This window comes from Neopsephotus bourkii, unplaced genomic scaffold, assembly GCF_033783945.1.
Source record: "Neopsephotus bourkii isolate Nb327-2 ecotype Australia unplaced genomic scaffold, CSIRO-AGI_Nbou_v1 NB_1292, whole genome shotgun sequence".
NCBI lineage: Eukaryota > Metazoa > Chordata > Aves > Psittaciformes > Psittacidae > Neopsephotus > Neopsephotus bourkii.
Window position 1 is genome coordinate 8,149,868 of NW_026901776.1, and position 19,082 is coordinate 8,168,949.

Here is a 19,082-nt window from a genome sequence, read left to right on the forward strand (position 1 = left end):
ATTTTTTCAGGTGCTTGTGGGTTTTGGTCTTCAGTTCTGTCAAGGAATACACTTGGGATATTTCTTGGCTAAGTGCATTTGTGCTGCATCAAGAGTTAAGCTGAACTGGAAAAAAGCTGCTCTTGAAGAGTAAGTATGCACAGGAGATGATATTTTAGTGTAACTAGTTTTTTTTAAGTATGAAAACAAGCCTCTCTACTATAGCAGTTTTTATGTCCATCTATGTAGAAGTCTGTTTATGAGAAAAAGCTCCTTATAAGCTAAGAAGCAGCAGGCTGTAAGGATTATAAAAGACTTGATCAGTTGTGCTAGTGATGATCCTCAGCCATACAGGTATATGGTGGCTTCAGAGGTGTGGGGAAGTGCGTGCTTTTTAATTTTCATTTTCTCCTAACCTTGTGTGTCATTTCCTGACCCCCCTACCCCTCCTTCATTTTCTTCAGTTGTGAAGTTAATATTGGCAGTAGAGGATCATCATCATCTGCCTACTAATAGTATCAGCAGAGTCACCTATTATTATCCTGAGCAGGGGTACTCGGCAAACCATCTTTGGGGTAGGTTGCTCATGGTGTCTCTCCATTGCTGATCATTGAAGAAAGGATGTGGATTGTTACCCCAGTCCAACTTTATGTATCTCCCCTGGAATATGGGTTCAAACTTAAACAGGGGAAGTTTTGATTAGATATAAGGAGGAAGTTCTTTACTGTGAGGGTGGTGAGGCACTGGAATGGGTTGCCCAAGGAAGTTGTGAATGCTCCATCCCTGGCGGTGTTCAAGGCCAGGTTGGACAGAGCCTTGGGTGATATGGTTTAGTAGGAGGTGTACCTGCCCATGGCAGAGGGATTGGAACTAGATGATCCTAAGGTCCTTTCCAACCCTAGCTATCCTATGATTCTATGAATGCAGGCTGTAGACACAGAAAGCGCCTGTGGATGATTCAGCCATTTCCCTCAGAAGAATATGGATGGATCTTAAAATGCAGGCTGCCTGCCCAGCAAGTACCAAGGAGAGACTGCAGGACTTCCGTATGCTCTAGTAAGCTGAAAGGGCAGAATCAGGGCCTTCATCACTTAAACCTGTTGTCTGTGGATGTTCATAGTGGGGCTTACAGTGACTGCTCACTGCTTGTGTTGTACATGATCAGGTGTACCTATAATGAAAGGGTGAAAGTGTTTGAACAAGCTAAGCCCAAAACAGCATTTAAGGAACTGAAGATGAACAGTGACTTCTCTGTCTTTCACACTTCGTTTGGAAGTAGGGTGTTAGGCCCAGGAGTTCCAAACAGCTATGCCTTTTCATCATTAAATGTTGTGTAAGGGTAGGTATCTATATGATTTGTTGCTGGAGTTTCTAAAAATAGCACTGAGTAATGAGTCCTGCCAAAGGACTCAAAAAGCGTCAAGAAATACTAGGCAATTACAGGAATGTTTAAGTACTGGAAACAGGAAGAATGTGCCTAGCATCATCATGATTGAAGGTAGCGATGTGTAATGGTTTTGGTTTCACAGTAGTATCCACAGCTTTCTGAAATCCTTCTTGCTAAGTCAGAGATGGATTTGCTTCAGGTAGAACCAAGGACTGCAGAGTTTTTACAGGCTACTTGGATGTGGGGCTAAGCACAAGCCTCAAAAAGATTTGTTTGGCAGGAATGCTAGTTTCCAGAAGTTCAGTGGAACAAGTTCTGCTGGGCTGCTGAGGACGTGTAATTCACAAACCAGCTGGCACCATGGAATATGATGTCTTAAAATACAGGCTTTTTTCAGTGGTCCTGAGATGGTATTGAGTTATTTTGCTTATACTCCTGCCATGACAAATTATCTTAGTATTTTGTTTGCAAGATGTTTATGGTTAAGTATGTGTGTAAAGATGTTTGATCTGTTTTGTGATTCAACATGTATTTAGCCTGTGCAAATGTTATGAACAAATTGTTTTGTGTTGGTTTTGTCAGTAAATTCTCACTATCAATCATTTGATACAAAAATACAGATTTTGATTTGGTTTATCACTTTTAGATGATAATTTTTAACAGGATAATTTGGTCTTATCTTTCTTTATAGCCTAAAATACAGCTACATTAAGGGTTGTTTTTTTTTTTTTTTTTCAGTTCCGTGTATAATTTTTTAACAAATTTAAGTATTGTTTTAATTCTCAAAAATTCTATGATAGAACTCACCCCTGTAGAGGGAAATGCTGTACTAAAATTTTTGTTTCTCATTAAGTTAACAAACCTACATATATCAGATACCAGTTCAAATGGTACCATAAATTTGTGAGTTTGTAGATTTGAATTGCACATCTGAATTGTCCCATTGTGGAAGGTATATAAATATTCGCTATTTTTGTTAATCCCCCCCCCCCCAAGAGAATTAATACGTGCCATGAATACTTTTTTAAAAATAAATAATAATATAAAAGGTATTTTAAGAGCATTTTTACAATTTACCTTTTTCTTAATGTTTCTAGGTTATGTGGTGCGTCAGCAACTTTAAGAAACTCAAATTAGATGTATATATATTGATAGTATTCTTTAATTAGAAGTGTTACTTTTTAATTCATTGTGTGTGCAGTTTACTAACTAAATAGCTTGCTATTTCCAGAAGCACAGTCTCTTTTCTGGCTTGCTGAGCAGTCACAGAGTGTTTTAAGATAATTTAAGTTAGTTTAGTATATTTAGGAGTTCAAGCATGTATTTCTTTGAAGTAATTAATGAAGAAAGTAAAAGAACTCTAGCAGTCATTTCAATAATGAAGCATGGAAATCCAAAGAATGTGAGGAGAAGCTTCTAAATAGAGCCCTAAGGATGTAATTTCAAGCACCTTATAACCTGTCCTCACAGTTTATAGACTTGTTGGAATGACAGTATTCATCTTATGTTTTAAAGAAATCCCATATGCAACGGGGGGGGGGCCCCCCCCCCCCGGTACTGTGAAATGTGGTTTGCGGTTATGCCTGAGTAAAACACAAACCTGTAAGCCACAAACTTCAGTGACCTAGAATTTATGCATAATATATTGTACCAAAAACTGTGAACCAAAACTAAGGACTGGGACAGTATCAGAAAGAAGGCATGCATAGCAACTGCATTTTCTCAAAATCCACTCTGAAAAATTTTTGTTAAAGCTTGTAGTTCTAGGGAAAGCAAAATTTGACATGTAGAAGAAGCAAAGTGAATTTTTGAGGAGAAATTGGAGACATCCTTAAAAAACAGAGGAATGCCTCACAGACTTCAAATTTACCAACTGCAAATAGGAAAACAAGCTATTCCTAGACCTCTGGAATGCAGTCTGGGCTTTTGGTCACAGTATTTTTTTATTATTATTTTTTTTTAAGTAGGCAAAGTGGTTTGGAGTAGGAGATCGAGTTCTTCCAGACATTGTTGGTTCAGCCGTATGTCAGAAATTCTTCATAGCTGCTTTCTTGCAAGCTGAATTGAACTGTAGCTGGACTTATTTCTGTAGTAAGGAATTAGATCGCTTTCACATACTTCATCCATGTGTTGGTCATGGGCTGAAGTCAGGGGTAACATGTTCTTTAAGTTTGTTTGCATTTTACTGCCTTCCAGGGTGACAAATGTGGGTTTCAGAAACTACAATTAGGAACCAAGAGGAACTCTACTTTGGCATTTGAAGGCAGGGTAAAGGCCACTGAAGATAGCATCTACAGGTTTTAAGTCCAAAGGTGCAAAGCTGTGTTTGTTAAGTAACAAAGTCCTGAGATGAAATCATGGCTAGCTAGGAAATAAATGGGAGTTCTGCTGTTGTCTTCAGTGGCATCAGGATTTTATGCTAGTGCCTGGGAAAACACATTGTATTAAAACCAGTTGCACTGTTTTGGTATTCTTTTGCATGTGTACCTAGCACTTTACAATCTTGAACCTTTCACTGTTAAATACTTTGCTGCATTTTATAATATTATGGTGAAGATCGTTGTTTTACAAAAGGGGAGAGGAGAAATATGTGCTTGTTCTAAACTTTTTATCTTCTTTGGAGTAAACTGTCTTGCTCAGTATAGTAAGGTCAGTAGGAAAATTGAGATTTTAAAGAGTTTAGCTTTCATCATTGTCCTCAGTGCACTAGATAAGATTACCTTCTACCTAATTATTTTAGAAATAACAACAGTACATCATTATTAATTATCATTACAGCATTCATCGGGCTTATTAGTCACTATTCAATTGAAATCTATGCTCACCTTAACCCTGTAATTTTTGCTGAAAATCATGAACGTTTTTCAGGCAAAAATATTACTGTCTTTATATAATCTGGGATAAACAGGGATCTTGTACCAACACAAACAGGGTTAGAGCTACCTTCTAGTTATCTTTTTAAGGCATTATACCATATAGACACAAACATACAATTTCCCTGGATGTTATTTATCAGAAAATCCATGATGATGGAAACACAGTTAACACTGCGTCATATGTATGCAGTTTTAATGAAGAAAAAGTGATATGGCTGAATTTTGAGAAACAACTAAAATTCGCTAATAACTTTTAGAAATTGCTGTCTTCTGGTTTTGCATGAATTTACTACCTTTATTACTTAGGAAATGTTTTTTGTTGAAACTGCTTGTAGATGTATGTCACGAATCTTGGAAAGCTCCTGACTCCCAAAGTTAGACTCCTGGTAAGCGGATGTGCTTGTTGTTGTCTCCCCTTTTCCTGGTTCTGCCCACAGATGGAAGCATTTCATTTTTGTGATCACTTAAAAAAAAATATAATCTTTGTTACTCGATTTTGTCATATGAAAAAGTAGATTGCGTGAGTTGTTTATCTAGTTCAACTAAGAAAGTAGTTATGCAATTGAAAACTTAGATGTTAAAAGTGGTTTTGGCCCAATACAAATGTTATCTCTATCTCCAATGTTTTTCACCACTTGTGCTGTACCCCAATGGTGAAAAGGTAACATGTATGTCCGTTTTGTCTTGCATCACTTCGACTTCCCAGATACGAAGCATGCTTCACATCCGAGGGAGCATGCTGTTGTTGCATCACTTGAGTTTAGGTGACTGCTGTGGAGAACTTGGATAAACTTGTTGGTTTTGCCCTTTTTTACACTCTCTATCTTTAGGATTGCTAAATTCTGTGGCGTAATTTAGTGAGAGCAGTCCATGGGGTGTTTCAGGGAGAGTATTCTCTAGCTAGTACAGTCTGACAGAGCTTCTTGCTGCTGATTTAGTATACCAAAAAGAGCTGCTGCTGAGAAATACACGTACTGAAAGTCAAGTCTGGATTTAATCTTGACATTTTCTAGACTCGCTTGTCATAAAGTACTACATATTTTATTCTTCTTGTCAAGTAAATTTAGCAAGCCTTCAATGAATATTTAAGATTCTTACTGTGCACTAACACCTTCCCATTCAAACACATAAAACCATATCTTATTCTCATATAATAAGCACATTTTGTGTATAGTATTTGGGCAAAGTCAGTATCATACTACATCTGCTAGTAGCTGCTTACATACAAAATCAGTGTGTATTACCTGGGGATAAAGTGCTCTGACTTTGCCCTTTTGTTGGCACTTGTGTCAGCAAAAGAAATTAGGAGAAAATTAAGGTTTGTTTACACTGTTTATTATGTAGGAAACTGATATACATAAGCATTGGGATTTCTGATTTTTTCCTCCTGTGATCTCATAATCAAATTAGAGGAATGTTCATCATTTACGTTGGCATTCTTGGAAGCAGTTATGATCCATCATATCTTGTGATAGTTCTTTCCATAAACTGATTTATGAAGTATGTGGAAAAGGCATTTCTTTTTCAGTTAGAACTTATTACATTTCATTTTGAATTAAGGGTTATTTTGTATCTTTCTGTCATATAGTCCTTAAAGAATTTTCTCTGGAACACAACGGAGTCTATCTGGACATGAAGTGCCCACTTTTGTCTTCGTGGGTATCAGTGCTTGTAAAAGTCTTCATTGTTATTTCCCCTCAGCTCTTTATACTCAGTATGCTTTGAGTTTTATTTTTTAATCTAATTTGGTACACTGGAAACTTCAGCTGGGCTGATGCTAGAGTCTCTTGATTGGTTGGTTGCAGTCAATGTAGACATCACTAATGTGTGTGACAAGTTCTGATTGCTTCTGATGCAGATGCACGTTGTCGTGCTCACCAGTGCTGGATTTCATCTGCAGTCCAGGTACTCTGAGTCATCTCTCTTTCTGTCTAGCCACTATTAATTGTCTTGGGGATTTTTTTTGTGCCTTTTCCTACTTGTACATAGGTCTCATTTATAAACAGATTATAAACCTACATTGTATTTTTCTGACCCCTTCTGAGAATCTCTGCTTGTACCAGCAAGGTCCTACTTCTAAAACATTTCCTAGTCATAACAAACTGTAGTGGTAGAATATTTTTGCAAATCCTCTGCATCTACACAAAAACTTGATGGTGTAGTTACCTGCTCATTGCATTTGTATTTTTCATAATCATGACCTAAGCTGTCAGAATCTCAAGGGTAGACCAAGGTTTTATGTTCTTTACTGGCATATTTACTTTTATGTAGTTATTTGGTTCTTAAATGACAGATTTCTGCTAAATTCAGACAAGGCTGTAAATATTTTCTCAGAGTGAATTTATTTTGTGTAAATATATGCTTGCTAGTCTGGAAGACCAAATTAGATTTGAGGGTTTTCTGAACTACTGTGGCAAAATTTCATATACTTCTGTTACTTGTTCAACTAGAGTGAGGTATTCTTAAACCATATGTGTTAGTAGACTCTGAAAGAACATATCATAATTAACATATGTCCAAGAAAAAAAAAAAAGGGTGCATCTGCTCTGATCCATATATTTGCCCATTTTAAGCTTGCAACACTGTTTTATAACCTCAGGTTTCCCAGTAGCCTTTGTAAGATAACTCTTCGAAGTCTTTTTTTGAACTTCAAATAAATTATATCAACCAACTGGTCTCTTTGTCTGCTGTTTTGTTTAACATGCTCAAGAATTTGAGTAGATTAGTGATGCATGGTTTTGCTTTGCAGCAGCTGTGCTCATTTGCCTTTATTCATGTAATATCCATCATGGGAGTTTGTTTCTATTTTTAATTGCCATTTCAGTGTACTTTTCTAAAACCAAAGTCTGTCTAGTGGGTAGACAGATTGGAAATTATCACCAGTTAATGTGTCTTTATCAGAGTAATTTTATTTATTACATAGTGTTAGTGTAAGATGCCAGAGGCCCTAAGAAAACAAGAGATCTTTCTGTGCAAAAAGTAATGTGAAACAGGGAAGGGATATCATATGTTAATTAACTAAAGATTATGTTTTGAACTTGTTCAGTGCTCTGGTTAAGTAAGTTTGCCATTAACTAGTGAATTTCATCTTGACTCACTGTTACAACATAGTGAATGCCTGATGGTTAGATATTTAAAGCAAATATTTGTGACATTGGCAGCAACTCTTTTAAAAGCTGAATTATTAGTTAGTTTGATACCCTGTCTGATTTCTAAAAGACAACTGACAAATTATCTTACGTGAATGAATGTTATCAAATGCAGTGTCCCAGTGTTCTGGGGAACAAAACAAGAATCAGTCACACGCCTAGGTTTTTTAGTGGTTTTTTTGTTTGCTTGTTTGGTTGGTTTTTTGCCTCCTTCACCTTTGCTGCTAAGAGAAGCCTGACAAGTTGAAGGTGCGTGTATGGCTCAGTACCTGTATAAAATAATTCGTATGCCAAATTCATTTACCTGGGTTTGTGAAGTGCTTCACTGGTTGTGTTGGTGCAGGCATGCATAAGATAATGAATTAATTTGTAGCTTCAAGTTGTTTGTTTGGTTCCTGGTGAGAAGGGAAGTTTGTGAATTGCTGTTACTGTCAAACTACAGACTTGTGTCTTTTTCTTCTTCATTGCTGTCTTGTGTTAGATTTTCCTAGCCTTCATGCATACTGCTTCCTTAAGTGTTGAAGTTCTTTTGAGACTTATTTTTTATACTTGTATCTGTTGTATCTTGATGGTGCTTTGGGAGTAGGATGGAACAAACTTTTTGTGGTCATTCTAATAAAAAGACATAGTAGGAAAGCTTTCCTTTTTTTCACTGATAGAATTGCCATTTATACAATTTAATTTTCAGGAGTATTCTTCAAATGTAATCTTCTATGGAAAATGCTTATCTGCTGTTGTATAACTTGCAAGAACCATAGCTTTCATAAGGCTTTGTGGTAGCATGTGTATTTTTGCTCTGTATCTGAACATTTAACCAACAGATACAATTCTTCAGCTTTAAGACCTTTTTTTTTTTGCATTTTGACATCTAGGAAAGGAATCATTGCTTGTGATTCTGGAAAACTCAGTGTATCTTTTCTCTCTAGAAACCTGGAAGAATGTTCATAACACATTTCAGTTTATTGTGTTATATGTGGAAGGTGGAATGAATCATTGGATTCATAGTTGTTCTTGGTTTGGAAACACTGTTGTTTCACAGAGCTTTAGTTCAGCTATTGCATCAGCTTATGCTGGCAAAAGGATTTGAACTAATGAGCAATTCAGTTTATCCTGCAAATGCAGGGCAAGCTTTATTAGCAAACACTTAAGAACAGATAATTCCTGAAAGTGTCTTCAACAAGGATTTTTACCACAGAAACTATATTTAAGTTGGACAAAACTGGTACTGGTGGATAAACATTAATGTTTTACATTTCTATGGGAAACTTTATAAGCAAATCAAATCACCTTGACAATGATCAGATAAGACGCTTTCTGTGGTGTAACTAGCAACCTTTTACATGGGTAAAAAGGTAAAAAATTAGAACTTGAAGGTGTTGTTTGAGAATAGATTAGTCATAGGAAAATCATGATCTCTGCAAATTTTCACCTCAGGAAAACTGTATCATAAAGATATAACTTCAAGGCAGGTTTATAATGAAAATCTAATGTGACCCTGGTAATTCTAGAGCAGGCAAGTCTCAGTGCTTGTTTTGCAGTGTTTCAGGGACAGGATTTTCAAATTATACATTAAAATACATTTTTGTACATAAAATCAACTTGTGTGGAGGTTTTACGATGGTGAAAAGCAAAGCTTGAATGCTTCCTCTCTGTCATCTCTTCTGACTGGGAGGATGTTGTGAAATAGGCCACGCTTGATTAATGCTGGGTATGGTATGACTAATGTAAGGGGCTTTGAAGAAATCCTGTCTGTTCATCATCAGCATGGAAGTTAAACTTTTCATGTATCCTAAAAGAAAGAATGCACCCCACCCCCCCCAAAAAAAAACAACGCAACACCACTCCCCCCTCAAAAAAACCCAAATATGAAAACAGTGTAAGGAGGGAAGCAGCTGGCAAAGATCAGGCTGAGCTAGCAACTGAGTTTTAATAATTTACATGGTGGGGGGGGATTTAATTCTATTTGCATGCCTTTTGAACTGTCCTGCATATTTTCTTTACTATCTCATAGTTACAGAAAATGTTAGGTTTTCCCCTCCTTTTGATTGTTCGTTGTGAGTTTGAGAGAAGATAGTGAAGAAAGAATTAATTTGTCGGTTTGTATAAAGCAATTGTGTTAGCAATTTAGAGTTTTCTTTTTTTAAGTATTGCTAGCTAGGAGCCAACTATGGGAGCATCAGACTTACAGTAAATAAAATTAAGAAAGCAGCCTGAGTCAGGCCTGTCTTATTTAGTCTAGACAGTGCTTTTCATGCCAAATGTTGCTGGCCTCATTTCTGCTTGCCAGAGTTACTCTGATACCTCACATTTGTGGTTTGGTTTTATCAGGCAAGGGAGCTTTCTTTTGCATGATAGCTGCAACTGTTCGTTCTCCTTCTGTAGTGCTGTTGTAACCTTACTACTCTTTGTATTGTTTGTTTCTAGAAAATGCAATTAGACATTTGTTTGTCTCACTAGTGTACATTTCAGCAATGGAAAGTTTTTGTTAAGTTTATTAAGTTAATGTCAGTTTTGACCATCTAATTACAAACTACCCAGATAAATTAGTCACATAAGTCTGTAAAATGCAAAAATCTTATGTAGTCTTGGCTGTTTGGTGCAAAATTTAAAGATTGGAACTAACAATTGCATGTTTTTAATTAGTGTGACAGGGAGTTTTAGTAGTACTGCAATATTTTGTATTGCAACAATGCCCAGGAGTTCCACTTAGTGTTCAGATGTTCAGTAAGCAGCATGCTAAAGTTGGGAAGCAATGAAATATCTTCAGTTGTGGTGATGGTTGTTATTAATAGATAAGAACTGTTTATCTTTTAAGTACAGTGGCTGTGAGTTGCTTATGCATTTTTGTGTGTGTTTTAAATTATAAAATTATTTATAAAATTATAAAAACCTGTTTTAGTGTCCCTGACCTACTTTGAGTATCCACTGTGGTAGCAAGCTAGTACTGGCTATTCCTAGTGGCCTTGAGCCTTGAGTAGTGTTGTGAAGAAATTGGTCTATCCTGCTACTTATTTATTGGTTTGGATATCCCAACACCAGGAATAAATTAAAAACCTCATTCAGTGCCAAGTAATGCTACCCTAGTATAGTCTGAAGAGATTAACTGCCAGAACAATCTGCTTTGGAACAGCTAAATGCATCCGAGCATAATAGCAGGCTTGGGTTTTGCTTTTTGCCAGGGGCCCCTGGCACAGGTGATATGACCAGGTACAGCACCTGAGCCTCCATGCAAAGAAAGGACTGGCATGAGGGGCTCAGGCAGAGCTCCAGGACTTGGTAGAGGCCTATATATAGGAAAGGGAAGAAGCAGAATTATTTGCAGGCTGGTAGTATTGTTTGGCAAGCTGCCACCAACAGTCATAGCAACAATCACTGTGTTTTAGAGGATTGGGAATATACTGTGGTAGAGCTGTTAACTTTCAAAGGCTTAACAGTGACTAGGGTGATGCTTGTTATCAAACTAGGCCTGAAATGTTTCCTTGTGACATGATTGTATTGTTTTCAGTGCTGATGTTTTACTGACCTTCTCTCTGAGGGTCAGGCTCTCCTCTCTGCTGATGTCAGTTAGGAGGGATAGTTCTGAAGATTTTGTCCACAGGGATCGAGACAAAGGAAAAAAATCCACTCACGCTGTGTGGCTGAGCCCACTAGAAATTGCGTCTTCTTACTTAGAAGTTCTACAGCACTGAAGGAACTCTTTATGTGATGGTCTAGGAAATAAAAACTCAGGTACTGCATTAGCATCAATACCCACAGTGGTGGCAGAGCTACATGACTGATCTCATATACCTTCCATGATGCAGTTAGGGGAATATCCTTGATTTTAGTGGAAGACGCAGTATCTCAGTTAGCTATGCAGTATTTTTTAGATTATGAACTAATATCTTCAAGAATTAGGTCACATTGAGAAGAATTTGAGTATCAAAAGAACAGTCAGAACAGAAGGATCTTGTGAGTGCTTTGATGTTTGAGCGTATCAGCTCCTACTAGAACTGCAATTCTGGTGAACAAGATCAGTCAGGCTGGTCAGATGCTTTCAGCTAGCTCACATTGACACTAGCAGCAAATGTCTAATACCACTCTTTTTAAACATTTGGAGTACTTTTGTATCTCTACTCAGGACCTTTGGTGGTTATACACCACAGTCATCAAAACCAAGCACAAATGTGCAAGACACAAACGGTCTAGACAAGTCTTAAATTTGGTTTCATGCAACAATTATAAGCATACTCTTCTATACAAGAGTAGGTTATTTATTATGTATTGAAATTTAAGATCAACAGCTTAAAGATCAGATGAAGATGTTTCCTTTTAAAGAATTTGAGTTTCTGGAGTGAAGATTCAAGCTTTCCTGTGTACTACTGAATAAAGCACTCTTGTGGAACAGTACTTACTTTTCTACTGCCTTAACATAGTTAATGTTAATACTTCATGCAAGCTAAATTAAGGCAGAAAATTGCAATACTTGGGAATGAAGAAGCAACTTTTTATAAATCCTAGTGGTAAAACTTTCAGCCTCCAGTGTATGGCATTCTTGTCTTAGCTGTGTTGTATTGTTGAGTTACTGTGTTTTTCTGGGGGAAGGTGAGTGGTGGTTTTTTTTGGGGGGGGTTGTTGTTGCTTTTTGTATTTGTGGTGGGGGTTTTTTTTGTTTGGTTTTCTTTAATTATATTTTAATTTCAAGTGTTATGGTAGAATCTATTGTAGGTTGACAGCCTTGGGCTACAGTGTGGCTGCATATACTGCAACATAAGAGGTAACACTTCACAACATGTTACAGCCTTAATAGAAAACAGACACTTGAATGGCAGCATCTGTGTCCAGTCAAAGATCACACCACTGAACTTTGAATCATAGAATCATAGAATAGTTAGGGTTGGTAAGGACCTTAAGATCACCTAGTTCCAACCCCCCTGCCACGGGAAGGGACACCTCACACTAAACCATGTCACCTCAAGGCTCTGTCCAACCTGGCCTTGAACACCACCAGGGATGGAGCATTCACAGCTTCCTTGGACAACCCATTCCAGTGCTTCACCACCCTCACAGTAAAGAACTTCCTCCTTATATCCAATCTAAAATTCCCCTGTGTAGGTTTTAACCCATTACCCCTTGTCCTATCACTACAGTCTCTAATAAAGAGTCTCTCCCCAGCACTGTTATAGCCCCCCTTTAGATACTGGAAGGCTGCTATGAGGTCTCCACACAGCCTTCTCTTCTCCAGGCTGAACAGCCCCAACTTTCTCGGCCTATCTTCATACAGGAGGTGCTCCAGCCCCCTGATCATCCTTGTGGCCCTCCTCTGGACTTGTTCCAACAGTTCCATGTCCTTTTTATGTTGAGGACACCAGAACTGCACACAGTACTCCAAGTGAGGTCTCACGAGAGCAGAGTAGATGGACAAGATCACCTCCTTCGACCTGCTGCTCCTTTTGATGCAGCCCAAGATACGGTTGGCTTTCTGGGCTGCAAGCGCACTCTGAAACTGGCTCATCTTCAGTTTCTCATCAACCAACACCCCCAGGTCCTTCTCTGTAGGGCTGCTCTGAATCTCTTCTCTGCCCAGCCTGTAGCTGTGCCTGGGATTGCTCCGACCGAGGTGTAAGACCTTGCACTTGTCATGGTTAAACTTCATAAGGCTGTCATCAGCCCACCTCACAAGTGTGTCAAGGTCCCTCTGGATGGCATTCCTTCCCTCCAGCGTATCAACCAAACCACACAGCTTGGTGTCATCGGCAAACTTGCTGAAGGCACACTCAATCCCACTGTCCATGTCAGCAACAAAGATGTTGAACAAGACTGGTCCCAATACGGATCCCTGAGGGGCACCACTCGTAACTGGTCTCCTCTCCAGCTGCACATTGAGCCATTGACCACAGCTCTTTGTGTGCAGCCATCCAGCCAGTTCTTTATCCATCGAGTGGTCCATTCATCAAATTGATGTCTCTCCTATTTAGAGACAAGGATGTTGTGTGGGACAGTGTCGAATGCTTTACACAAGTCCAGGTAGATGACATCAACTGCTCTACCCCTGTCTGTCAGTTCCATAGCCACATCATAGAAGGCCGTCACATTCGTCAGGCAGGATTTCTCCTTAGTGAAGCCATGCTGGCTGTCACCAAGCACCTTGTTGATTTTCATGTGCCTTAGCATGCCTTCCAGGAGAATCTGCTCCAAGATTTTGCCAGGCACAAAGGTGAGACTGACTGGTCTGTAGTTCCCAGGATCATCCATTTTCCTCTTTTTGAAAATGGGGGTTATATTTCCCTTTTTCCAGTCGTCGGGAACTTCACCTGACTCCCGTGATTTTTTAACTTAAATATGTGCAACTTTTGATAGTTACCTATAGTAACTATAGTATCAGCTTCTGTAGTACTTTGACCTCTTGTCACAGCCTGCTTCTAAATCACATGGGAAGTATTCACTGTAGACCCTCTTATGTCCAGGTAAAGAATTGGATCTCCTTAGATGTAGGCATTGAATGAGACCTGGGGGGGGGGGAAACAACCCTAGGTTGTGGAGGAAGGATTGCATTGACTTTTCAAAGACGTGTAATTCATATGTAAGCAGTGACTTACATATGTGAGTGACTTCAGCTTTTTCACAGGCTGAGGTTTTCTTGGTGATACTTTTTACCAGACTGTTAATTCTAAGCCTGACCTCCAATGTCCCCAAAGCCTCTTTGCCTTGCTGGTAGGAAACCTGAAGACAACACAGGAAGTACAGTATTCTCTCTTAATCTGGGGAAAGGACTTCTACTGAATACAGTGAGACTGCGTAAGCACTGTATTAGAAAATTTGACTTGGAAATAGTCTGAGGAGTTACTTTTTTGTTGGACGTAAGAGTCATAGAATGTCTCTAATGAATGCACTTTTTCTCAAACTGATCCAAGTTAACAAGAGCATCTGTGTAGGACAAAACCCCATTGTCTGTTCTAACCACAAATCCGTTGGCTACAGTGGTTACTAAGCATCCTTGAATAATATGACTAAAGAATAAGGCATTGCTTTGGAGGTAGGTGCTGGCTCAGGCTCCACATGCTGGAAAACAATAGAACTATCATCTGACTTCTCACTCAGCTGAAACTCTTCGGTCTCACCACTGTGGGGAAGTGCTGCTCAGCTGTCCTCTGTAATAAGAGGGCCATGCCTTACTCCCAGAAGACGGTTATTTACCCTGCACAACTGTAGCTCTTTGAGGGATGGTTGTTATCCCATAACTTTCCCTTTTAACTTTTGCAGACTGAACTTACTAGAGATCCTTAGTTGCAAAGAAGGTGAGGGAGGCTTACGGCATCACACTCTGCCTTCATTTGAGCAAAGGACAATGTAGCGCTACTAGCCAATGAACTAGGTTAGCAATTAAAACTACTCTCTGAGGAACGTGTTATCTTGACAGTGTGATCTACAGTAACTACAACTTCTTGAAAACTTTCTATTAGTAGTTCGTTACTTAAAGATGTGCTATTACTGCAGTAGAACTCTGCGGCCTAGAGCCCCAAAGTAATGAGCTTGTATATGGCTAAGAGCTGTGTGATTTGCTTCCGTGCTTGTTTATTGCTGGATAGCACTGTGGAAGAGTGAAGGCCAGTGTGTTAGTAAATAGTTCCAACTGCTGATGGTGTGTGGCTAAATAACCATGTTTTTTTCTAAAGAAGGGGGAGAAGGGAATTTCTATTGAAAGCTGGCAAGTTTTTGTGCAGTGAAAAACTGAGATCTTGGGGAGGAATGTAACAATACCAAGTAAGAAACTGGGATTTGGCAGTGAGAGAATCAGCTTGAAGGCATCGTCTTGTTTAACAGGAAGGGGAAATAGTTTTGTTGTTCATGGAAGCCATGTGGTTATGGGACATTTGTCAGAGATGTTCAGTGCTGCAGGCAGAGAGAAAGTGAATGGGGAAAGTAATGTGATACTGGGAAAGAGACACAGACCTTCTGGTGAGATGGGAGCCAGGCTGAAAGAGGAAGAGAAGGAGTGCTCTGCTGTATGACTAGAAGTGTATGGTGGTGAAGGGAACAGGGTTTCTGGGGAAAAGGTGGGAAAGCAGCTGGTCTTAGGTTCTACTTAACACACCCGGTGTGAAATGACAGTTGTAAGAAATTGAGAGAGGTTTCATGGCACTGCTGCTTCTCTGACTAGTCTGGAAATCTCTGTGTGTTAACAATGTTGAGCTTTTCCAACTCATGATTTTGAGGAGGACTTTTTCTTATTCCTCCCTATTGTCTGAGTTGTTGTGACACTTCTCTTGCTGTATTGAAAAGAAGTGATATAATTTCTGTAGTCTTTATTTCTTGTTTGTTGATCTGCAGGACAATGAAAATGCTAAATGCATAGAAAGTCAGGTGCTTCATTGGAAGCTAGTAAGTTGAAGTTTCTCAAATGGTGTTTTGAGAACTTGGAGTATAGACGAGTTTGTCTTTTGGGTTTTCCTTTTACCAGTAGTTTCTAAGTCTAATTTGTTAACTTTTACATCATTCTCTCTCTTTTTTTTTATTTCTTCTTTTTTTTCCCTAAAACAGGATGATACCTCTATCATCTCAGACACTGATGATGAATCTTCATCATGGCCAAACACAGGAATATGTGATCAAACCCAAATATTATCCAGTAAAAAAAGTGATTTCAGGAGAACAGTCCACCGAGGGATCATTACCACTAAGACTGGGTCAGGATCAGCTTGCGTCACCTTTTCAATGTGAGTACAACTACAAAAAGCATACTCCTTTCTCTCCCCACCCCCCTTTTTTTTTATTTTTTATTTTAAGATCTTGAAAATTTTTTTTCACCTGAATTGCCATAAAACCTCCAAACAGAAAAAGGTTAAAATAATTAAACAAAATAATTCTTAGATTAGCAAATGCTCCAACATTCTGTATCCTGTTGAGAAGCAAAACAGATCTCCTAGATGAAGAAAAAAAAAATTGAACCCGAGTCACTGATAAAATTCATAGTGCTATTTCTAGATGATAGGTTTTTCTTTGGATAAAAGGTGCTTTGTGAACACCTGCTGGAGTAGGCATAACTGTGTAGTCAGTGTAAGATGACAGTTACCTTTACTTCAGTATGATAGATACCCTTCTTGGAAAGCTGGAGTCCAGATTGTGGTCTCACTGGTGACTGGTTTTCTCTATATTTAATTTATTATGTGTTTATGAACTTCTGCACAGTATGGAGGCTGCATGACAGTTTCTGCTTCATATATATAAAAAATGATTGTGTAGGTGCCCAGCTTGTGGCCTTGGCTCACGCTCCATTGTGTGGGGAGCTTGAGGACAAGTTTTGGCTTAAAAGATGAAGGGCTTGATGAATTATGGGTTAGGTATTACAGAATGTCTGCTGGCTTGATTTGGAGAAAAGTTCCTGCAGTTAAATAATGGACTGATTAACATGGAGACCAAGGTAGTTGCAGTCTCCTGACTGAGTTCCTCTGCTGTAGCGCAGAGGGGAATATGTTCTGAAGGATGAAGGGAAGATCCTTTCATATTGAATTTCTAAATATGGTTTCTTTCTGTATCTTTGCATTTCTGCATTGCAGATCTTCATGGTCTGTCTATCTATACTTAAATGCAACGGCCTGCTTCCTTTTTCTCAAGAGTAAGTTCATCGATGGTTAATTAGAATCTTGGCTCTAATGGGAGTACAAGTGGGAAGCTGAAGGTCTTTGAATACTTTAAGTGTGGGGAAGTATACTGCTTGCGAAGCACTATATCACCTTCTTAGAAGCTTCAAAAAGATACTTAATCACTCTGTCAACATCAACCAATAGTACATCTTGCAAATGAGATACTACTGTTTTTCTTTCTGTCAGCTGTAGTTTTCTTACAAACGAGATATTAGTGGCCCCTGGGATTGGATTGTGTCCCTCTGTTCTAACTCTTGTCAGCCAGAGAGTGTATAAATCCCAGGCTGTATAGTTTGCCCAGTACTTGGAGCGACTGTTGCTGGTTGGATTCTGGGGGGAGGGGAAGGGAGTAGGAGGGGGGCACAAAAAACATCTTGATTTTTGTCCCCTTCCTTCAGGCTATTTGGGTCAGTCTACTTCAGATATACTCAGTGTTTGCAAGCACCAAACTGCCAGTGAACAAATGGGTTGTGTGAGATAACTCCATGCTGCTCTAAGACAAAGGAATCAGTACTTCTAGCTCTTAATAGCTTATTGGAGTTCCTCTGTTAATTACAGTACTGTGAAGGACATGACTAGGAGGAGGAAGGTCGGGCTGAAGACAAGAGTACATGGTATCAGATTCTAAGAAGCCCCTCTGATTAAGGATTAGATTAGGGTATGAAATTTCATGTCAGGTGTTCTGTGATAACCACCAATATGCAGTCCCTAGCTTTGCCTTGAACTGAGGGCTGAGGTCCTGCAAATTATGTCATGCTTGTGGCAGGGTTGACAATCATTGTCTAGTTAATATGAGAAAATTTACAAGTGGCTGATGATCTCATGGTATTTTGTCACTGCTATTAAATGTGTAATCTTGTTTTATGGCAGAACCTCTTATTCCATTGAGCAAATGAATCAGTAATATGAAGATACTTAAATCCAGCATTGTGGAGATACTTAAAAAGGAAGAGGGGAACAATGTAGTAACTTCATTAAAAAGCAAGCAAAGTTGGTACTGAATACTTCAAGGTTTTTTTCTTTTATATTTTTTTTTCCTTATTAAATGTTTGGTTTTTTTTTCAGAGGAGAGAAAAAACAGTCGTCAGATAATACTTGGTGACATCACCCAAGAGTTCATAGTTATTGATTAACAAAATGCAAAGCAAATAATTTTTTTCCTGAGCATTTCTATGCATTTTAAGGTATTAACGCTGTGGCAGAGAGTGACATCTGTGAAGGATGTTCTCCAGAGAATAAATCTATTTTTTCAACTTGGCGTTGATTTCTCTGGGTTTCTATAGATTATTTAAAACCTGTGACACTTGAAACTGGAACAAGTGTCAGTCCTGAGATACCTTTAGAGATAGTTCTGTCCTGGCAGAGGCAAATGAGATGTTGGCTAATAGTGCTTTGGGAAGAAAACTGCCAGCCCTGAGTAGGTTCTTGGCATCTTTTGGTTCCCAGTTAGTAGCGTTTGAATGTCCTGCTATAATGTTGCCAGATCAACTTTTGGAGGTATTAGGGGAAAAAATATTGAAGATGAGTCACATTAAACATTTTTTCAATTAAAATTTATTTAAGGTTCTTCCTGGAACACTTATTCTGGTGTATTTACAAGCAGTTTAATGTCTCTGATAGCTTCCAGAACGTGCAGTATAGTAGTGCTATTAAAGACAGCAAAATAGTCTATTCTTTTTTGCTTTTTTAACTGAACTTCTACTGTAAAGTGATACATCACATCAACAGAGTTTGAAAATTCAGTCGTCCATTTGGCTTACAATAACAGCATTTAAAGTCACCCTGGGACATGAAATGCGATTACCTGCCAGTAGCCAGTTCTACTATCAAGCACTTTGATCTTTTGTGCTGTAGAATGTAAGCCTTCTCCTAAGAGCAGCTAGTGTAATTAATCATAAAGCTCACACAAAAATGTAGTTCTTCAGTGCTAAATTTTGAATTCTTGTTCTGCCTAATGAGGCGAGGCTGTTACAATTGTTCATAGGGATTTTTTTTAAAGTCTTGTTTTCTAAAACCAAAATGAACCAAACCCCCACCCTAGAGCTAATGTTAAAGATCTTCAATTAAT

The 19,082-nt window shown here is 38.6% G+C and overlaps 1 protein-coding gene across 5 annotated transcripts in view; it reads left to right on the forward strand.

Annotated features, from left to right (window-relative positions):
• LTBP1 (latent transforming growth factor beta binding protein 1) overlaps nt 1-19,082 on the forward strand; it is a 194,644-nt gene that overhangs the window by 34,515 nt on the left and 141,047 nt on the right. For all 5 annotated transcript variants that reach the window (XM_061365890.1, XM_061365891.1, XM_061365894.1 and 2 more), the window contains exon 4: nt 15,912-16,087. In XM_061365890.1, the coding sequence (XP_061221874.1) occupies nt 15,912-16,087 (176 nt within the window). The remainder of the gene's footprint in view (nt 1-15,911; nt 16,088-19,082) is intronic.